This window comes from Symphalangus syndactylus, chromosome 8, assembly GCF_028878055.3.
Source record: "Symphalangus syndactylus isolate Jambi chromosome 8, NHGRI_mSymSyn1-v2.1_pri, whole genome shotgun sequence".
NCBI classification, from domain to species: Eukaryota; Metazoa; Chordata; class Mammalia; order Primates; family Hylobatidae; genus Symphalangus; species Symphalangus syndactylus.
This window is the reverse complement of record NC_072430.2, coordinates 21,573,671-21,595,461: the sequence shown is the minus strand read 5'-3', so window position 1 is coordinate 21,595,461 and position 21,791 is coordinate 21,573,671. Positions and strand designations below refer to the sequence as shown.

Below are 21,791 nucleotides of genomic sequence, written 5' to 3'. Positions count from 1 at the left end.
CCCACGTCACACCAAGGGAAGGGATATTCCCATGGGCCAGAAGTAAAGATGCCCAGAAAACCACCCTGTTAAGCTCACACAGGTGCCTGAAATCTTGGTTACTAGAAGCTTGGGTTTAATGCTCAGGCTGGAGTAAGAAGTGAGACTTTGGGCTCAGAGGCAACAGAGACCACTGCAAAAAGACGGAGCCTCAAGTGGCTGCCCGCCCCTACTAGCCAAAGGGTGAAGTAGAAAAAAAATATTGTTACAAACACAATCCAAGAAGGAAACGTGTGTGTTTTAGCCTGGGCCTAAAAACAAACAAACAAACAAACAAAACAATCACCCTTCAGAATATGGAGTTGGGGCCTGTTGTATGATTCTGGCTTGGGGTTCACGTTTAGAATATCCGCTTGATCTGGGAACCCCCAAGTCAATTGACTGACATAAAAATAGGAGTCGTGAAGGTAAACCTCAGGGGGAGCCCAACTGAAGCCAACAGAAAGCCACTCTCAGGTGGTGTCCCAGCCACGGGCTTCTGCAGACGCACCCTGCTTAGGCTGAGCTCAGAGCTCAAAAGGACAACGTCCCCCAAGGAAACAATTTACCATGTCAAGGGACACATAGGTGCCTGATGTGGAACTTCAGCCTTAGATCTGGAACTTCAGCCACTAGAAAAATCTGATGGAGACTGTAAAATACGTATGTTTAGAATTATTGCAAATATAAGCTATATCTGGGAGGAATGCAAAATCTCAGGGGGAAAATGACATAATTTGTTAAAAAGAACAGGGAGACATAATACAGAACCAAATAAAATTTCTAACAAATATAATTGAACTTGATAACTCAATGAACTGTTTCCAAATAAGGCAAGAATGGGGTGAGGAAATGCACACAGAGAATGGACAGAGGGACTGGGGCAAGGCAAGAGAGAGCAAGGAGGAAACACTGCAGGAGAAGGACTAAAGGGCAGGAAGAGGAAGGGAGGGGAGGAGGGAGAGAGGAAGAGAGAGAAAGGAGGAGAAGGGGGAAGCTGTTTGGATCAAAGTGAACATCACAGTCCATCAGTCAGTCGGTTGACACACCCATATGTATATTAAGCACTGCGAAACACTGGGTATCTGGATGGTAGATAATGGTAGATGCATGAGTGGATGGTGGAAGAGTAGGTAGGTGAGGATTGGAGGATGGGTAGCTAGGTGGGTGGATGGTGGGATAAACGAGTGGGTGATGGTCGATAGTGGGTAGATAGGTGGTGAAGGGGTAGGCAGTGGAGAGATGGATGAGTGAATCGGTGAGTGAGGAAGAGTTGGCTGGGTTGATGGGTAGGTGAACGAGTAGAAAGATGAATGGGTGGGCAATTAAGTGGTTGAAGAGATGAATAGCAGATTGATTAGGCTGGTAGGGAAGTAGATGGATGAGTGAGTCAACAGACGGGTGGGAGAATACATGGATGAACAAATGGTGGGGTAGATAGGTGAATGGGGTGGTGTGTGGGTGGATAGTGAAGGGGAGATTTGGTGATTCAGTGGGGAGGTAGATGGGTGAGTAGGTAGACAGATGGACGGGAGGGTGGTTGGATAGTGAACAGGTGAGTAGATGGACTGACAGTAGAAAGATAGATCGACAGTAGGTAGATAGCTTGATAGTAGGCAAACAGTGGCTGGAATGGATAGATAAGGGTGGATACATGGATGGTGGGTGAAGATATAGCCCACTCAGCCTCACCCTCACCTGGGCCTTGGCCTTCACTGCATCGTACTCAGCCTTCATTCTCTTCTGGGCATCTTCGTCCACGCTGGGGTCCCCGATCCTGTTGAACAGAGAGGCCGCCTCCTCCAGCAGCCGGTCCAGGAGCACCGCCTGGTTGTCCACGTTGTGCAGCAGCACCTGGGCGTGGCTCAGCTGCCACTGCTTCTCCTTCAGGCCCAGCTGGAGCTCAATGTGGGGCTCCAGCGTGACCATCATCTTCTGGAACCAGCGGTAGAACTCATCTCGGGCCAGCAGGTACTCGCTCCAGTGCAGCCACACCCACTCAATGCGGCTGTGGGCACAGAGACCTCAAGGTTGTGAGGGAACCCGCCACCTGCCTCCTGGGTTGGGGGTCCGTGCTGTCACCCCCTCCCCAATACTAGGGGGCTGTGGTCTGGGGGCATGATGATGTCCTTTCTGGCCCCTGAGTCACCTGGGCAGCTTGTTGACACTCCAGATTCTAGACCCTCCCTCAGTCCTACTGGATAAGACCCTCTGCCCAGTAGATAAGCTCCCTGCGTGAGGGTAGGAGTCAGGGGAGCTCAGACTCTAAACTTCCTCCCAGAACCACCAGTTTTGGGGATGCATCTTGGGGAGCCCTTTACCTCCAGCACCTTAAATCCTGGTCCTGAACTCCCACTATCAATGCACAGACACCCCCAGTCATTTCTCTCTGGCACTGGGGCTCTGAACACAGTTTCTCCAGGCCCCTGGCACATGAACACCCACTAATATTAGGAGCAGACTGCGGTTGGGATGTGTCCCGTCACCTGCAGAGCACTTTGGATCTATCTTTACTAACAGCAGGCATGGCCTAAAGCTCAAGCTCAGATCCCCAGCCTGTCTCCCTGGGGGTTGGTGGTCAGTGTCCTTAGACTGGCTTCCCAGCAGCCTGCTTGTCTCTGACCCTTCCCCATGGCTGGGGTGAAGGAGGAGCTCCTGCCATGTGGAATGCTGCCCCACTGACATCTGTGACATCTGCATCTGTGGGCTCGTTGCACCCAATGGGGACGGAAGGCTGGGAGCCTGCGTGTGGGTTCCAGGGGTGCTGGGAACTCACTCCGCAACCCTGCCTCTTCGCTTGCCTTAGTTTCTCCATCTCTAACATGGAGGTGGCTCTATCTCCCCAGCCAACATCAAGCCACTTTGTTCGGAATTTCAAGCGCAAGGATTTAGAAAGCAGAAAGCACTGTGCAAAGTCATTCCCATCTCCATGCACATCCTTGCTTTATAAAAATGGAGATGACCCTGGCAGCTCTTGTTTACTGAGGGCCTACTTTGCGCCAAGCAGTGTGCCTCGCTCTTGACATTTACTATCCCCTTCTAACCTCCTAACGACCTTCAAGGAGCACTTGATTACTCCCATTTTCCAGTGGAGGTGCTTGAGGTTCAGAGAGGTAAGGTAACTTTCCCAAAGCTACACAGGAAGTAACCAGCAGGACAAGAGTCAATGCCAGGCCTGTCCGAGTGTTTGCTCCTCACTACCCCCTGTGCCCGCCCACCACCACCCAGCTTCCTGGTACAGGCAGGGAATCTGGCTACAGTGCTAGCAGGGCCCCAGGCCTTCTTTCTCCAGAGCCATTGTGCCATGCTCTGGAGGATGCACACATGGTAAGTCTCTCAGGAATTGCTGGCAAAACACGCCGGGTTCCCAGTGTCTATTATCATCATTCAACCTGATTATAATTAGAAAGAGGCAGGCAGGGCTGGCCCTAATCCCAAGAGAATACCCTGTCCCCTGGAATCCCAGGGCTGGAGAAATGTCTCTTGGGTAGAGGGCCCAAGCTAGTGTCGCAGTGGGCAAGAAGGGTCAATGGCAGCTGTGGACAAAGGCCCTGGATGCCCTACCTGTGACAGTGAGTCATGTAGGTGACCGTCTCCTCCCACTGGGCCTTGATATCCTTCAGCCGGGCCAGGATCCCGGGCTTCTGGTCCCCAGGGCAGCATGCCAAGAGGGCTTCGGCCATCTGTAGCACGAGGTCCACCTTCACACGCCCCTCAGGCTCCAGCTGGCATATTTTCTGTTGTGGACACACAAGCCAGTTTCCAGCGTTAGGCAAAAGGCAGACAGGCACAACCTTGGGAAGATAGTGGCATGGTGCAAAGCGCCAGGACTCGAAGGCCAGAGGATCTGGGATTCACATCACAGCCCCTGCACCCCTTCTTGTGGGGTCTTGGGCAACCTGCTAACAGCTCTGAGGGTAGGAGGCGGGAGCAAGGGGGATTAGCATGCTGGGTGCTGTCTGATGAATGGCTCTCTCCTTCCCCACTCAGCCCATTTCTAGAGCGTGAACTCAGACAAGTTTCATTCTCTCCCTGGACTTGGTTTTCTCATTTGTAAAGTGCAAGTATTAATCGTATCTATCTCTCAGACTTTTTTCAGGATTAGACGATGAGAAAATGCATGTGAGGTACATGTCTCAGTGTGCAGCGTGAGAATCTACCTCTCAGGAGGACTGCAAGGAGCTGGCCCAACCCGGGGCCCAGCTGAGGCTCCAGAATCATCTCTGTCTTTTGCAGTTTGCACCAGCACCTTGCTCCTGAGGCTGCTCCAACCAGAGACCAAGAGCAGCCGGGACACTGAAGCAGCTGCCTTCCTGGGAGATGCTGAGCTGCAGACTGCCTTAGAACCCACAGCAGTCTGAGATGGCCCCTCCTGACCCTGCGCCTTCCTGCCTGCTCTCCTGGCCTTGGGGTCACATCTGCATCCCTCTGACCAGCCTCTCCTGGCTCCCTTCCTCCCCATATGCTCCCAGGGGTGATCCCCCTAATAAATACCATGCACATTTCATCTCATCTTGGTGTCAGCTTCTTGGGGGACCAAGACCAACACATGATGTCCAGCAAATAGTAAGTGTCCAAGTAATGCTAGCTATTGTCATTGCAGTTACTATCCCAGTTCAGTGGCAGCTAAGGCTTGGTCTCTGTAGGCAAATACGACGGGATTCCAATCCCAGGGCCACTCCTTACTACTGATGTGACCTTTGTCACGGGAGTTACATTCTCTAGGCCTAAGAATGAGGGAAGATAAGCATTAGGTAATGTAGGGAGAGCCATGAGCACGCTGCCCAGCCCACACCAGATCCCAGTCACTACCTGCCCAGTATTACTATTATTATCTGTATCTTTGGATCTGTCTTCACTAACAGCAGGCATGGCCTAAAGCTCAAGCTCAGATCCCCAGCCTGTCTCCCTGGAGGCTAGCGGTCCGTGTCCTTAGACTGGCTTCCCAGCAGCCTGCTTGTCTCTGACCCTTCCCCATGGCTGGGGTGAAGGACGAGCTCCTGCCATGTGGAATGCTGCCCCACTGACAGCTGTGTGACTCCAGGCAGGTCACTAGACTACTCTGGGTCTCCCTTTTTCATCCTGAGACAACGATAACAGTCTCTGCTTGTTCACCTCCCAAGGTTACAATATTAATTTTAAAAACACTTTTAGCCAGGTAAAGTGCTGCATGCCTATAATCCTAGCACTCTGGGAGGCTGAGGTGGGAGAATTGCTTGAGCTTAGGAGTTTGAGACCAGCCTGGACAACACAGTGAGACCACGTCTCTACAAAAAAAAAAAAAAAAAAAGAATTAAAATTAGCCGGATGCAGTGGCACACACCTGTAGTCCCAGCTACTTGGGAGGCTGAGGTGGGAGGATCGCTTGAGCTTGGGAGGTCGAGGCTGCAGTGAGCCGTGATCAAACCACTACACTCCAGTCTGGGTGCCAGAGCGAGACCATGTCTCAAAAAATAATATTAAAAATAATAAAAATAAAATAAAAACACTATGAATTAAACATATGTATAAGTTAGCGTACTTTGTAAACTGTTGAACAATTATGTAGACCCTTCCCTAATGTGTGCAAATGGGCGATGGTCCCCATCCTTTTTGCTACTCTATACAATAATCGTTGGTGATGACAATGATGATGATGATGATAGTATAGAGGGACTTCCCTTCCTACATGTGTTATCAAAGAGTGAGGCAGACAAGCTCCTTCCAAAGGCTGTCTCTGTGTGCATGTGAGTGGGGGGTGCTCAGGGAGAGTGAAGAATAGGGAGATTCCCCAAGAGAGGGAAAGAGGGTTTGTTTGGACAAGTAGCAGGATGTGGCAGGGGCCCAGGGGGTGGTGGCCACAGCAACTACCCAGACAGGGACCCCGAGTCCCTCTCAGCAGTGAGCAACAATGGGGAAAACAAAAGTACCATAGTGGCCAGTGTACCTGAAGACCCAAGGGCCAGTGTGGAATATTCTAGACCGAATACGATTATCCACCCAGGATGTTTCACACCACCCAGGGACAGGGTTCCACAGCATGGCTGAGGATGAATTTGTTGCCATTCAGAGAGAGATTGAATTTGATTAAAAATAATAGTAGGCTGGGCATGGTGACTCACGCCTGCAATCCCAGAACTTTGGGAGACCAAGACAGGAGGATCGCTGAGGCCAGGAGTATGCAACCACCGTGGGCAAGATAGAGAGACCCCATCTCTCCAAAAGCATTTTTTTAATTAAAAAAAAAAAAAAAAAAAAAAACTAGCCAGGCACAGTGGCATATGCCTGTAGTCCTAGTTACTCAAGAGGCTGAGGCAGGAAGATTGCTTGAGCCCAGGAGGTTGAGGCTGCAGTGAGCCATGATCACACCACTGCACTCCAGCCTGGGCAGCAGAGCAAGACCCTGTTACTAAAAAAATAAAAATAAAAAAAGCTGGGTGCAGTGGTTCATGCCTGTAATCCAAACACTTTGGGAGGTCGAGGTGGGCAGATCACGAGGTCAGGAGTTCAAGACCATCCTGGCCAACATGGTGAAACCCCGTCTCTACTAAAAATACAAAAATTAGCCGGGCATGGTGGTGCATGCCTGTAATCCCAGCTACTCAGGAGGCTGAGGCAGGAGAATTGCTTGAACCCGGGAGGCAGATGTTGCAGTGAGCTAAGATCTCACCACTGCACTCCTGTCATCACACCACTGCACTCCAGCCTGGGCAACAGAGCAACACGCCGTCTTAGGAAAAAAAAAGTAAGGTGATATTTCTGATTCCCAGAAATGTGAAAGGAGACATCATATTCCCCAAGCTAGCAAGATGGGCATCACAATAAGCCCGATTTTACAAACAAGGGAGCTGGGAACCCATAGAAACCACCAGCCTTGAGGACTGATTCTCTGCAGCTGCCAGAGAAGCCTCCTCCACATCTGCTCCCAGTTTCAGCTCAGATGGAGTCCAGCTCTGAACATCACAGGAGCCAACAACTCTAGGGAAGAAGTGAAATTCCATCTCCCTTGGCCACACCCAGAAGGAGCAGCCAGGTCTGGAATGTCCCATGTGGACAATGGCCCCTTCTCCAAAGCCTGGTGTCCTGACTGTGTGGTCCCCTCAGGCCCCTGGACCTTTGTCCTTCTTATTCTCACGAGAGAGGCACAGGCTGGACAGAAGGGGACACAAAGACCCAAGACCCACTGCCTTTTCAAGGGAGTGAGTTTGATGCTTCTTCACCAAGGCAGATGAGCTGGCTGGTCCAAAGGCAGGCAAGACACCAAGCCCCCTTCCCCCACCTGGAGAAGAAACGTCTGCCCTCAAAGATCAACCTGTAGGATGTTTACTGGAGGCCTGAAGCCAGGGGAGGACAGAGGCTGTGGCTGGGCTGGAAAAGCCAAATTTTGAGAAGTAGATTCCACTCTTCTTCACTGCGCTGATGATTACACTCTTTGGCTGGTGTGAGGTTCTTTTATAGCCCATTGCCAGCAAGGACACAGTCCAGGAGTGCTTGGCAAGGGCTGTGTGGCCAAGTGGGAGAAAGTACTTGAACTGCAGCCACAAAATTATTCCAATTTCAAGCAGCCGATGAGGGCAAGGGGAAGGTGGGGATCGGATGTAAGGAAACACCTTGGAGAGAAGAATCAGGAGACCAGGAAAGTGGAGGAATGGGGTTAATCAGGGTTTTCCCTCAACCCAGCCAAGACCAGGTGACCCCCAGCTGAGCATGATGCTGAGTGCTAGGGTCCTGGATGAACAAGCTAGTAGGAAAGAGGGCTGAAGATAAGAGCGCAGATGACTGCAAAAAGGGCCAGAAGAGACCACAAAGTGGTATGAGAGCTCAAGAAGGGATGGGAGAAATCCAGGAAGGCTTTGTGGAGGAGGTGGCATTGGCATCAAGCCTGCAGGTCTCTAATTAAAGACAATTGGAGAAGGATATTTGAGCAAAGGTAGGGAAGTAAGATATATTGAAGCATGAGTGCACTGGGAAACCAAGCCTTGGGAAACACCAGGATGCTCCTGACCAAGAGGGTGGCCCAGAAGCTGGTGAGGAAGCTGCCTGGCTCAGGCCAGGACCCAGATACAGGACAAGGGAGCCTGAGATCGTGCCACTGCACTCCAGCCTGGGCAACAGAGCGAGACTCCATCTCAATAAACAAATAAATACATATGCCGGGACCTGGGAGTGTGGCTGGAAGCTCCTAAGACCCACTCCTGGAGGCTCTGGGGATGGACAGGGAAAATTGGTACGCTGTGTATCCCAGCTTCTAAAACCACAAGAAACAATTGCCTCCATTTAGCCAGCTCTGCCAGCATACCCTGCACTGTGCATACAAGCATGTCTATAAATGATCCTCCTTAATCCTCCCTCCTTCCTGAAAGGCAGCAGCTATCACTCTCCCCGGAAGCAAGCTGAAGCTCAGGGAGCTCTGGGAAGCCCTCCTGAGGTGCCACAGCCATGGCAGATTTTGGAGCCTAGATCTGCAGACCCAGTAGCCAAGCTCTCAACCCAGGAGCGATGGGTTCTCCAATCACACCTTACAGAAAGCCCCCACCCCACGAGGATTCTGGAGTTTCCCTTAACCCCTCGGGAACACAAGGGGTGAGGGGGTTCGTTTCTGCTCTACAGACGGGAACATGAGGTCCTGGGAAGGCAGGGGACATCCTCCCGGCTGCATGGCTATTAAGGGTCAGAACTGGATCAGAGCCCACATCCCTGTCACTGCAGCAAACAGGCACTGGAGACAAGCCAACAGAGTTGGTGGAGGAAGCACAAGGGAGACCCCAGAACCTGGAGGCAGCTCCCATGGGTAGGTCGAGAGGCACTAGCTGCCCCCTCTTACCAGCTGGCAACAGGAAAATGTTTTCTTTCTTACTGTGAAATTGGTTTTGAAAATGGCAAAACACACAGTAAATGAAGCATGCCGGAGCCCCGTGGGAGGAGACAGTGGCAGAATGCTCAGGCCATGACTCCCCTCTTCCTGGACTCCCACCCCCTCAGGGCTCACAGAAGTGCTGCCTCTGGCTTCCAGGGCCCGTCCACCCTGGTCCTGCCAATGTGTCTTCCTAAGGACCACCCTTGACTTTGCTTAAACCAGAACCACCACCTGGAGGGAAAGACCTGCCAGCAAAGGGTAGAGAGTTTGAAATGCTAAGCACCCTAACACAGTGGGCACACAGGCAGGGCTGTGATGCTCACAGACAGGCAAGGTCAGGAGCTGGGGCTGAGAAAGGGAGAAACTGGTCAGGAAAGATGCACGGACAGGAGGGTTTCATTTCTTGTGCACACGCAGACCCACACAAAAGAGCATTCCAGGCAGAGGCAACACATGGACAAAGGCTTGGCGATGGAAGGTCTAGGAGGTCTTCTGCCAAGCAAAGGAGGGCGTGAGCTTGCAAGGTGTGACAGTGGCTGGAACTAAGGCCAGTGTGAGCTTGGGAGATGTGACAGTGGCTGGAACTAAGGCCAGTGTGAGCTTGGGAGGTGTGACAGTGGCTGGAGCTAAGGCCAGTGTGAGCTTGGGAGGTGTGACAGTGGCCGGAGCTAAGGCCAGTGTGAGCTTGGGAGGTGTGACAGTGGCTGAAGCTCAGGCCGTTGTGAGTTTGCGAGGTGTGACAGTGGCTGGAGCTAAGGCCGGTGTGAGTTTGCGAGGTGTGACAGTGGCTGGAACTAAGGCAGGTGTGAGTTTGCGAGGTGTGACAGTGGCTGGAACTAAGGCCGGTGTGAGCTTACGAGGTGTGATAGTGGCTGGAGCTCAGGCTGTTGTGAGTTTGCGAGGTGTGACAGTGGCTGAAGCTCAGGCCGTTGTGAGTTTGCGAGGTGTGACAGTGGCTGGAGCTCAGGCCGTTGTGAGTTTGCGAGGTGTGACAGTGGCTGGAGCTCAGGCCGTTGTGAGTTTGCGAGGTGTGACAGTGGCTGGAGCTCAGGCCGTTGTGAGTTTGCGAGGTGTGACAGTGGCTGGAACTAAGGCAGGTGTGAGTTTGCGAGGTGTGACAGTGGCTGGAGCTAAGGCAGGTGTGAGTTTGCGAGGTGTGACAGTGGCTGGAGCTAAGGCAGGTGTGAGTTTGTGAGGTGTGACAGTGGCTGGAGCTAAGGCAGGTGTGAGTTTGCGAGGTGTGACAGTGGCTGGAACTAAGGCCGGTGTGAGCTTACGAGGTGTGATAGTGGCTGGAGCTCAGGCCGTTGTGAGTTTGTGAGGTGTGACAGTGGCTGGAGCTCAGGCCGTTGTGAGTTTGCGAGGTGTGACAGTGGCTGGAGCTAAGGCCAGCGTGAGCTTGCGAGGTGTGACAGTGTGGAGAGCTAAGGCTGGAAAACAGAGTGGTGCAGACAGTGGGGGGCTTTTGATGCCAGGTGAAGTTTGCTTTTTCTTTGGTGGACAGTGAGAGCCATGGAAGGTTTTAGAGGAAGAGAATAACATCATGGGACCCACGATAGGGGTGTGCCTCATACATGCTTGCGCAGTTGCCCTGATTGTTTGCATACGTGTCTCCATTAGGCTGGGAACCCTCAAGAGCAGGGTGGGCCTCACCCACCTGTCCAGCCCCAGCCCTCGCACAGGGATGGCCGAAAGCAGGGGGTATTCCACTCTCGGGTGATCTGTGAGGGAGCTTCCCAAACAGAAGGTGAAGGGAGCACAGCAGAGAGCTTGAATGTGAGTGAGAGGGCTCTGCAGGCACAGGAAGCGGTGTGAGGAGACTCCATTTCTCCAGTTGCAAATGCAGAAAATGGCTCCTGTCTCTGGATGTGGCGGTGACACTGAATTCAAACATTGACTCGGAAAGGTGATGAGGATTCTTAATTCCCACTGTCCACTTCCAGAAAGGGCATGAGATATATGCAATATGGTGCTCAGTGCGCAGAATCGAGAAGACAACACACACAAAGGAAACACACAAGGAACCAGCTGTGGGGTCACCACTACTTCCAGCCTGGCTGGGTGACTGGTTTGCTGCAGGAGAAGGCAGCACCTCCCCCACTAAGAGTAACTATTGTTGGGTGATAAATTAGAATTATGGGATATCTAAATGGATGTGACCCCAGAGGTGTGTAAGTCAACTGCTCCATTTGCAGATGGGAAAACTGAAGCCCAGAGTGGGGCATGGATTTGACCAAGGTCACACAGCAATCTAGCATCAGCAAGGAGATTATAACTCCGGCCTCTGGCTGTTAGCTCAGTATTCTTCCCTCTTGTCCCCAGGCCACGGGCAACCCACCCTCAGACAGGGGCACCACGATGCCAGGCCAGGCACTGGGCACCAGCACTTAGTGCTACATGGTCTTGTGCCAGGTGGAGTGGGTAAAGCCAGACTGGTTCTGGAGAAGCTCAGGAAGTCACTCCTTGATGGGCAGGGCCCCTTCCCTGCTCCGCTGGAGGAAGACCTTGGCCAACCCAGATCTGGCAGGGACCCCAGCCAGGCAGAAGCAGAGAAGGGGTGGGAAGCCTCCCCAGCAAGGGCTGGGGACCCACCTGGCTGCGCAGGTCCCCCCTGCAGGGACAGGAAGGTGAGAGGACAGGCTCTAGTTCCTTATCATCAGAGTGTGTTCCAAGGACCAGCAAAAATGCTATCACCTGGAACTTGTCAAAAGCAGAGTCTCAGGCTTCACCTCCACAGACCTGATGAGAGTCTACTACTTAAACAAAATCTCCAGGAGATCTGTGTGTACATCAGAGTCTGAGAAACACTGGTTTAGTCCACCCTGGCCTTTAACGGATAGGAAACCTAGATCTGAGGGTGGGGCAGGATGGGGCCAAGACCACAGGGCCATCTGAGGCCATGCCTCTGCATACCTCGGTCTCCCACAGCCTGGCCTCCAGGGCCGCGCGGGGCCCCTGCGTGTTGTCATTGACCTGCAGCTGATCCTGCACAGCCTTCATCCATGCCTGGGCATCCTCCACGCTCCTGTCAAAGTCCTCCTGGGGCTGCTGAGTCATGGCACCTGCAGGGGCTGAGGAAAGGACCACAGATAAGGCCAACAGGCAGGAATGTAGGGGGCTGTGGAAAGGCCCCCGGCAGGACACCTGGGACAGGCCCACTCCCACCATCAACCCTCCCCTGGTGCTCCCAGTTGGGCAATACGGCCAGAGGTGAGCATGTTTGTTGGGACCGGAATTAGGCAGGGAAGGAAAACAGGTCTGGCCTCTGGGAGAACTGGCCCAGGGCTCTAGCCTGGTAAAACTGCTTTGGCTTTGGCCTCTCAGGTTCCCTGCTTCTTCTTCTCCCAGCTTGGGGCCCGGAGGCAATTCTCATCTGTCTATTCAGATTGCACGCTCTCCAAAAGAGGATGTCAAAACCTGCAGTCTGAAACGTCTGGACCCATAATGATCTTGATTTGAATGGATCAAAGAGGCCTCAACCTAAGGAACACTGCTCTGGGCATGGGCCAAGCTGACGCCAGCCCTGAGCTCTCCCTGAGATGAACCTCTCAGGCTGGGGATGGCCGTGTTAGGTGCGTGCCATCCCCACCACTCCACCAACCTGAGTCCATGGGCAGGTGCTGCTAAAGCTACCCACTGAGCTGCTCCCCTCTGACCTCCGCACAGCACTCCTCACAACCACTGAAAATGAACTCAATGCTTGAGATGCAACCCGCTTGCTATGCCGGCCCTAGGTAACACCTGCCTGCCGGCATAGGTCACCCACCAGAGACCCCTTTTGCTGGACTGTCCATTTGACTTCCCCTGGGCTATGGCTGCAAAGTCTCAGATTTTCTCCTGTGACTTTCTTAAAATCCCAGTTAGTCCAGGCAAAACTCTTCTGTATTCCAGTTCTAGTTGTCTGCGTATAGCAACCGTGTAACTGCTTTGAACTAAAGTTATTTGTATCTGCATTTTATTCAAAGGGATTGTGTCTGGTTTATCCTCCAATCTTCCACAATACCTTGTACAGACTAAGGCCAATGTTGTCAAATGAGCCCAGAATGGGTATAAAGTTTAACACATCAAAAAACTCAACAAGGCATTATTTAAAATGGCAAAACAAAACCAGAAACAACCTACATGCCCAATTATAGGAGATTGCTTAAGTAAGTTACGGTACACTTGCACTTTAGAATATTATGCAGCCAGCAAAAAGGAGGCTTAAAATGAATTTGTGAATGGGAATTTGTAGGATACAATGGCAATACCAAAAAAGAGACAAAATTATATATTAGGTAGTCACAGCTCAACAACTAGTAAAAGCAAAACAAAACATTAACAAAAACTACACTCATAGAAAAAGGCTGGAGCCAGGCATGTGGCTCATGCCTATAATTCCAGAACTTTGGGAGGCTTAGGCAGGAGGATCGCTTGAGCTCAGGAGTTCAAGAAAAAGGCTAGGATGTCTTGCCATTAAAAGGTCTATGTGATCAAGCCAGGGCTGTGTGCAGTGGCCTTAGCCCCTTTCAGGCCTGGATTTTAAGCACATTCCATGGGACCCTCAGGCCTCTCTCTCCCTGGCATGGTGGGGAGAGGCACAGTGATCTTGAAGGCCACTTGGTGGAGAGGGGTAGGACCACCTTTGGAAGTTGTTGTTTTTTTTTTCCTTTTTTTTATATTAAGCACTTGGAATTTACATTACAATTTTTATTACATTACAGTAAAAAATCATCACTATTAAAAATAAAAATTGTCTTCACTCATCAGTTAGTAAGTATCTACTGGGAAGCTGGGCACCCTCCCCAGGCCCTGCACGGGGCCAGAGGAAGCTTCAGGGGAGAACCCACGAGAGAGAAGGAGAAAATGGAAGAGGCCATCAGACGCGTGCTGGGCCAAAGGACGCGGGCTGGCCAGGGGGAGGTGGGCGACATAGCGGGCTGTGCTCTGGAAACCCATCCCGTGATTCTCCCAATGAGTTGCTTTCCTTTAAGACCTGTTTTGACTTTTTTGTAACAACTTAATATGTTCCCTGTAGCCACTCCCTGCCTTTGAATCCTTTACTTGAAAAGCACATTGGATGTGCAAGCATTTGAATGTATTTGTTGTGGCTCTAATTTCTCGGCTAGTGTGTAACTTGACTGGCTTCCAAAAACTCAGCTTTTATTTTTATTAAGCAAAGAATGGGAGGGACAGAGACGAGTCCCATTGAGTCTCAGATGACAGGACAGTGGGGAATCGTTGCTCTAATCAAGAAGCAGCAAGGCTTTAGAGCACCCCTTCTTGTTGGCAATGCCCATGGCCTATGAGGCTCAGTGGTTGGTGTAGGGAGGGTATAGCAGATGAAACCCAGGGACCCGGTGGGGTTGAGCTGGTGGGGATGTCTCAGACCAACCGAACTGTGGGCTGGGCGAGGCTGCAGGCAGAGTTCAGGAGACCTGAGCCTCCTCTGCAGTTCTGCCTATTTTGCTTCAGTTCAATGAAACATAGGACTTAAGCACATGCTCAGAGCCAGGCCTGATGCTGCAACCACAGCACCAAATAAGCAGACAGCAGACACTATCCCACTCTAAAGCTCTCAGAGGAGCTTCTTTACCACTTAATGTGGTATTAGGGACAGTTGAACAGGGAGTCTCTGAGGGACCTCTGAGGTTGTGGGTTGAGAGTGTCGATGTTACTGTGGCCCCTGCACGCCAGGTCCTGGGGACCAGCTTTTGCCCTGGGACTACCAGACTGCTCTGGGTCCCCCCTTTTTCCACACGTTGGACCCCTCCTCAGCCAGCCTAGAGCACTGCTTCCTGTGTCACCACTCCCTCTAAGGGAGGCCGAGGTAAGCCGGCCTCCCACAGCCATTGTGCAGCTGCTGGTCACTCCCTGAACCCCTTGCAAGGAAGAAAGGTCTAGCGGACACTGTCTATTGGCAGGAGTATACTCTTCCTGTAAAGGGTCAGGTAGAAAATGTTTTTAGCTGTCTCGGGCCACATACAGTCTCTGTTGCATAGTCTTCCTTGCTTTTACGACCCTTTGAAAATGTCAGACCCATTCTTAGCTCACTGGCTTGACAAAAACACACTACAAGGGCACTTGGCCTATAGGCTGTCATGAGCCAACCCCTATCTCAGGTGGTCCAAGGCTACAACCAGCAACTGCAGAAAGCCCAGCAGGCAGCAAAGCTAGCTGGCTAGGTGACCCCACAGGCACATGTCTGGGAAAGAGCCAGCCATGAGGCCAGAAGGACCTAGAATTAGTCCCATTGGTCAAGATCCCATGACTCACTCGCTGTGTGGCATCTGGCTGGTCACTTAACCTCTCTGGGTGTCCATACTATCATCTGGAAAATGGGGATAACACCTAGATTTAATTAATTTAAAAACCCATCCAGGTACAGTGGCTCATGCCTGTAATCCCAGCAGTTTGGGAGGCTGATACAGGAGGATCACTTGAGCCCAGGACCAGCCCAAGCAGCATAGTGAGACCTCATCTCTACCAAAACAAACAAACAAACAAACAAAAAACCAAAAAAATTAGCCAGGTGGGAGGATCACTTCAGTCCGGAAGCTCCAGGTGGCATTGAGCTATGACGGTACCACTGCACCCTAGCCTGGGTGACAGAGAGAGATTCTGTCTCTAAAATAAACAAATAAATAAAATTTTTAAAAAATTGCCCAGAGCCTGGAGCACACACCATGCTTGGAAATAGTTCCTTTTTACCAAACGCACAGGTGTTGGGTGGAGGGCTTTCCTTCCTCGGGAACCTGCATCCAGACAGCAGCTGTCTCACCAGCTCGAGTTTGGGGGAGCATAGGAACTGGGTTACCAGCTGATAGACTAATGAATCAGTGCACTAAGTGGCTGCTGAGTGCAGGTGCTGAGGATGTGGAGACAGACCAAATGTGGCTCTGGCCTGGTGAGGCTCCATGTCCAGTGCAGTGGGGGTGGAGGGCAGGGATGGACGCACAGTAAGGCAGCTACAGTGAGGCCAGCGTGAGCTTTGAGACAGGAGGACAGGGGCCACGGGACCTCAAAGCGCTGGTTGTCACCTGGCTCGAGGAAGGTGGCTGGGAGGCACTGCCTGCTGAGGGCACTGGAGCTGGCAAGGGTTAGGCATTGGAGGGGGCAGGTAGGAGACAGCTCCAGGCCAGGCTGCGTGGAGGAGGGAAGCGCTCTGCACTCAAGAGGTGGGCCGAGACTGGGGTCACTGCAGAAATGGCAGATGCACACGGCCAGGCACAATGAGAAAAGGTTGCAGGAGTGAGCAGAGCCAGCATGCCTCTCTGGCAGGGGAGAAGTTTCGTCCCTGGACTGGTTAAATGGAGACAGTATTAAAAAATAAATAAATAAATAAATAAATAAAAAGGAACTGTGCATTTTCCAAACAGTATTGCATAAGAAATGTGCTCTGGGGTAAAAACAAGAAAAAAAAAAGTAGTTTCTGTTTCCAAGCCCTGTCTGGGGACATCCCTGGGGTGTGGCTGCAGGCAGCAGGAGAGTAGGGCTCTAGGCGTGTCTCTGAGCTGTCCCACTGAGTCAGTGAGAGGGCTGGCCATGAGAGAGCTGACCCTTTCTGGGTCATGCTGGCGCTGGTGTATGGAGGAGACAGAAAGGAAACAGCCTTGGGTTTGGGTTTCAGCGTCCGTGTGGTTAACGCAAATGACAGCGGAAGAGAAGTGATTTTTTTTTTTTTTTTTTATGATGGAAACCCCCAAGCTGGGGCAGATGATGAGGCAGGCTTGAGACCGAGCACATGCTCAGAACACAGAACCTGGGTCAAAAGCCATGGGCCTGGAAGACCAGCCAGTCCCCCAGAGGTGGATAAGGCCTGTGGGCATGGCTGGAGACACAGCCTCCCCAGGAATGGAAAGCAAGGATGCACTTTGGGAGAGGAAAGGAAGCTTCCAGAATCTGAGTTCCAGGCTTTAGCCATCTTCTCAAAATGGGACACCTTAATCTGAGTCATAAAGAAAGCTCAGAGTGCTTTGAAGAAGGTGAAATGTCATAAGGAAGAGTGCGGTTGACTCCAGGATACCGGAAGACGTGATGCAGACTGAAAAAAAAAATGGCCAGCCATGGAAGAGAAGGTGCTAACACTCATGAAATAATGACAGGCCCACACCATGTGAGGCCCTTGTCCGAAAACCACCCCGTTTGGGCCTCCTGGCATCCCGGTCTGAAAGGCAGCCCCAGCCCATCTCAGGAGCAGCAGAAGGGGAGTAGCGGGGCTGCCTCTCAGATGAGCTCTGTGGCCCATTAGCTGGCAGCCTGGGCAGAGCCTCCTCCCCACCCCCTACCCCAGGCACAGCAGCGGCAGCTACCTCTTAGAATGCTGCGGGGCTGACTGGGGCAGCTGTGGGAGCACCTCTGTCAGTAATAGGTGCCCAGGGCACAGGAGCGGCTGTTACCTTCCACAACCCTAGATAAGAATGCACAGACTGCAGTCATTGGCCCAGGACATGGAGGCACTTGCAGTAGCACTGAGATTTAAACCTTGTTCTATTGGATTCTGAAGCCCTAGATTCTCACTAGACCATATTGACTCCAAAATAAAGTTGAACTTCACCTACCATGGGGGCATCTAATAGAACTGCCTCTGGGAGGAAAGCAACCCCGTGTGAGTCAAGGTCCAATCAGCAGAGTAAAGCCCCTCCGAGTCCAGCTACGAACCAGGAGGGTGTAGTGAGGAGGAGTTGCTGAGAAGCTGCAAGGAGACAAAAGGAAGCCCAGAGATCAAGCCCTAAGCTGGAGAGACAAGGCAGGGAGGCGATGTTAGATGTTACTAGACCCATGTTGGGGGCTGCTGAGCAGCAGGAACTAGAGGCCCAAAGGAGATACATCTGCTGCAGGAGACGCCACCCAGGGTGGAGAGGCTGTCAGAGAAACCCCCAGCTGACTACTTACCTCTGGTCCTGCCAGAAGCCAGTATAGGGGAGCTGGGACAATGCAGCTTGCAGGGGGTCAGCTCTCCTGTGACCCAGGGCAGAGCAGAGGACAGGGAGAAATAGATGTGTGGGCCCCCAGGCCAGGGCTGCTCCTGTGGTCCATCGGGTAACTATGAATGTCCATCTGGACACCAGTTCCCTTTGCCCTGATTCTGGGCCTGAAAGCAACTGGCTGAGATGCAATTTGATCTCTGGGGGACCAGCCTTGCAGGAAGGAAAAGATACTGGCACTGAAAAAATGCCTGAGGCAGATCGCCTGCTGGGTCAGCACGTGGATTGCCAACTAGGGCTGAGGGCCCTGTGTCCTGGGGTCGCTGGGCACAGACCTCTCTCCCTCCCTTCCCCTTCCCTGGCTCTTCAAAGCTCAGGGTGCTGGGTGGGGCCCCTACTTGGCTTTGCAGCGCCACTGGTGAGGGGCTGATGCCCCATAAGGACCAGGTTCTTACCTCTGTCTCAATCCCTCCAACATCCTAACAGCAGTTTTTAAAATTCTCTGGGGCCAGGCACGATGACTCACGCCTGTAATCCCAACACCTTGGGAGGTCAAGGCAGGCGGATCACCCGAGGTCAGGAGTTTGAGATTAGCCTGGCCAACATGGTGAAACCCTGTCTCTACTAAAAATACAAAAATTAGCCGGGCGTGATAGCTTGCACCTATAATCCCAGCTACTTGGGAGGCTGAGGCAGAAGAATCGCTTGAACCTGGGAGGCAGAGGTTGCAGTGAGAAGAGATTGCGCCACTGCACTCCAGCCTGGGTGACAGCGAGACTTCATCTCAAAATAAATAAATTAATTCATATTATCTGGGAATTTGAAAACACTGTAATTCTTCTTGTCATTCAATGATCCAGAGACTCCAAGAATCCTGCTGGGGACCTAACCCAATCTCGTTAGCAAACACCCCTGAAACATGACACCAAGCCCCTCCCGAGCAAAGAAAGTGGCAACATCAGTTTCAGGGAGTGACTGTCATGTGGTGGGCATTATTTGTCCCATTTTACAAAGAGGGAAACTGAGACTCAGAGAAGCAAACAGCCTGCTGAAAAGTGGTGGACGCAGGTCCATCAATAACAGTAAAAGCCGACATTTACCTGGTGTTCTGCAGCTGCCTGACTGTATGATAAAAGGTTTGTAGGTATTAACTCACTTATCCTACATCGGCTCAGTGACACATTCACATTATCCCCACTTGACAGCTGACAAAACAGGTTTCATGATACTAAGAACGCTGCCCAAACTCACCGGGACGCTAAGTAGCAGAGGCAAGACTTGAACCAAGGATGGCCTGAGTCTAAACTCTTTGCTCTTAAATCCCCTCGTGCCACACAGCTTCCACGGCCCTCCCTGTCCCTCCCAGAACCCCACTGGGAGCTGCCGAGTTCCAGGAAGGTAACTCCAGGGCAGGAATCTATCTTGAGCTGCAGCTCAAGAATCTAGAGTTTAGGGAAACCAATTGAGCCCCTCAGCTGCCAGGCAGCCTCCGTCACACTGTGCCCGCTCACTCCAGCCCTGTGCCAACCCAGCTGCCCACTGACATTCTGCTCTGGAACTCAGAAAGCGTTGGGATTCAGACCTAGGTAAACCCCAGCTCCCATGGCAGGCCCCATTAGCAATTACAGCCTGGTGCCCCTGCTCTGTCAAGCTGGCCAGGGCCGCCCACCACAAGCTGACCCAGAGTTCTGGCATGGGCGTGCTCACCTCCCGTGACTCACTCGGCTGTCCTGTGACTCATTCCCGCCCTGCCACACACACTCCCACCCTTATCCTCTCTTTCCCACTGCTCTCTTATGCTTGGATGGAATTTCAGGAACTGAGTTACAGCTGGTCTTAATCCCAAAGCTTTTTCCAGTGGATTCTGGGAACACAATTTTGTTTATTTATCGCAGAGGCGGTTGCACCAAGAGGATGGACCTTGGCAGTCTTCTCCTCTGTGGCACTGGCAGAAGGTGATTCTCAGAACAAAGTGTGTGAAAGGAGGGATAGGAACTCAACGGTGGCGCCCATGCATTATCTCATTTAATCTCACAGCAACCCTGCCAGCCAGCTAATCCAAAGTCAGGAGAAATTACTGGGCTTCATTCCGTCTTAGAGGTAAGCAGACAGAGTTTTGGCAGGTTAAGGCACTGCACCAAAGCCATGTGGGCTGCAGGGCCACACCACCCTCTGTCCACCGGCTATGCATGGTTACACAAGAAGTCTCACCTTGGAAGGGGTTGTGAGGCCCACTCTACAATTACAGCCACAAAGGACACTGGCCAGGGACTGCTCTGGAGGCAAGTGGTCCCAAAGCCATTTTAAGTCAGCCCCACCGTCATAGACCGGTGGTGCCTGGTAGGGAAAACCAGCTGCTCTCTGATGCACCTCCTTCTCCAGATACGCAGACCATAAAACCCATTTCCAGTCTCTCAACGAATGAAACCCAAGTTCCCTAGGCATAGTCTGGAGGACGCCAGGATTTCCACCCGGGAAGTGCTGGCCTTGGCAACACACAAATACAGGTGTTTGAGAGGGAGAGAAGATACCAGGGCAGCTAAGAGGGAAAATAGGACAGAGTGGAGGGGGTAGAGTGTGTGCAAGGTAAAAAGAGGTCCCCAGCTGTGGTAGGGATGAAGGCCAGGCTGCTGCAGAGATATGTTCCTAGGGTAGAGCAGGTGGCTCCAAGGTGTGCGGCCTTAGCTCTTGGGACCAGGTGTGATTGTCTCAGGTTCCAGTCAGAGACTGTGAAGGGGAGGGCTTCCGGGAGGTTCAACCACAGAGTGACAGGGGCTGCTGGCAGTGTGGGCGGAGCCGGTCAGAGGGCAGGCAGGCAGAGCACTGGCCGTCTGCTGCAGGTCAGAGAGCACTGGGCAGGGTACCAGGGCACAGGTCCCAGCCTGGCTGGAACATTGAGTGCCATGGGCCACTGATGTGTGGACAGGCCAGTCAATGCAGCAGGGTTGGTACTGGCTTTTCACACTGGGAGTGTGACTTATGCATGGGTTGTGAAATCAATTCAGGGGTCTTGATCAAAAGTGCTTTGTAAGGAAAGAAGACAGAATAGAATGAAAAATATCACAGTGCCTCTCATGGATGAAGGATAAATACTGTTTCGTGAGACTGTTGCTTGTTTGATGGATTCGTTGCATATGTGTAAATGTAGAATGTATTTCACTGCGAGTTATGATTTAAACAAAACCAAAATCCTTTGAGGAACGGTGGATTCGCTCAGTGATTCTCACACTGGCGCCTGCCTCAGAGACACCCGGGGGGCTTGTTAAACCACAGATGGCTGGACCCCACCCCCAATTTATAAAACTGGGGGCTAAGAATTTGCATTTCTAATGAGTATTTAGGTAACGTTGACACTGCTGCTGCAGGACCTCACTCTGAGAACCATGGGCTTGGAGGATGGCTCAGCCTCCCGTAGACCAGAACAGATGATTCTAACCGTGGACGTGAGTGTGTATTTGGCAAATTCATCCACCCGGTGGGAGGGCGGTTGGGGCTGGGTCCTGTTAGGTTTGAGTCGATGTAGGCCAAGATTAGAAATCAGAAAGGAATGAAACTGCAAAGAACCCCTGCCCTTCCTGCCTCAACTGCATCAGTCACTTCTGTTTCTGAAGAGCAGAGCAGGCTTCCTCCTTTTGGAGAAGAACAGAGTGAGGTGGGGCTGCTGGCTCCCTCCCCAGATTCCAATGGGCTTCACTTCACACAGCTTCACCGGAGCCACCTTAATCAATAGACCTGAGGCATTCACTTGAGAGTGCGAACACACACATTCCTCAGATGCCCTGAAGGTAAACTGAGAGAATCGGCTGCTCCCCGACCAAAGACAGGATGCCCTAACCTACAGGTGCCAGGAGCTCTGCAACCCCACCTTCTGATGGCCACCCCTGCCCCACAGCCCCTAGACCTCCCAGGAATGTGGAAATGCTCAGCGTATTTTCCCTCTGCCTTTACCAGGCTGTCTCCTCTCCCTCTCCCCTTACACCACTCCCTCTAGGATATCCAGCATCCTCACATGCTCAGCTCAGATGGCTCCT

The 21,791-nt window shown here is 52.0% G+C and overlaps 1 protein-coding gene across 3 annotated transcripts in view; it reads right to left on the bottom strand.

The window, feature by feature from the left end:
- SYNE3 (spectrin repeat containing nuclear envelope family member 3) overlaps positions 1-21,791 on the bottom strand; it is a 108,239-nt gene that overhangs the window by 56,325 nt on the left and 30,123 nt on the right. For all 3 annotated transcript variants that reach the window (XM_055288275.2, XM_063645493.1, XM_055288274.2), the window contains exons 2-4: positions 11,768-11,925; positions 3,583-3,755; positions 1,717-2,026 (exon numbers count right to left, since the gene is read on the bottom strand). In XM_055288275.2, coding sequence (XP_055144250.1) covers positions 1,717-2,026; positions 3,583-3,755; positions 11,768-11,911 — 627 coding nt within the window. In that variant the 5' untranslated portion in view covers positions 11,912-11,925. The remainder of the gene's footprint in view (positions 1-1,716; positions 2,027-3,582; positions 3,756-11,767; positions 11,926-21,791) is intronic.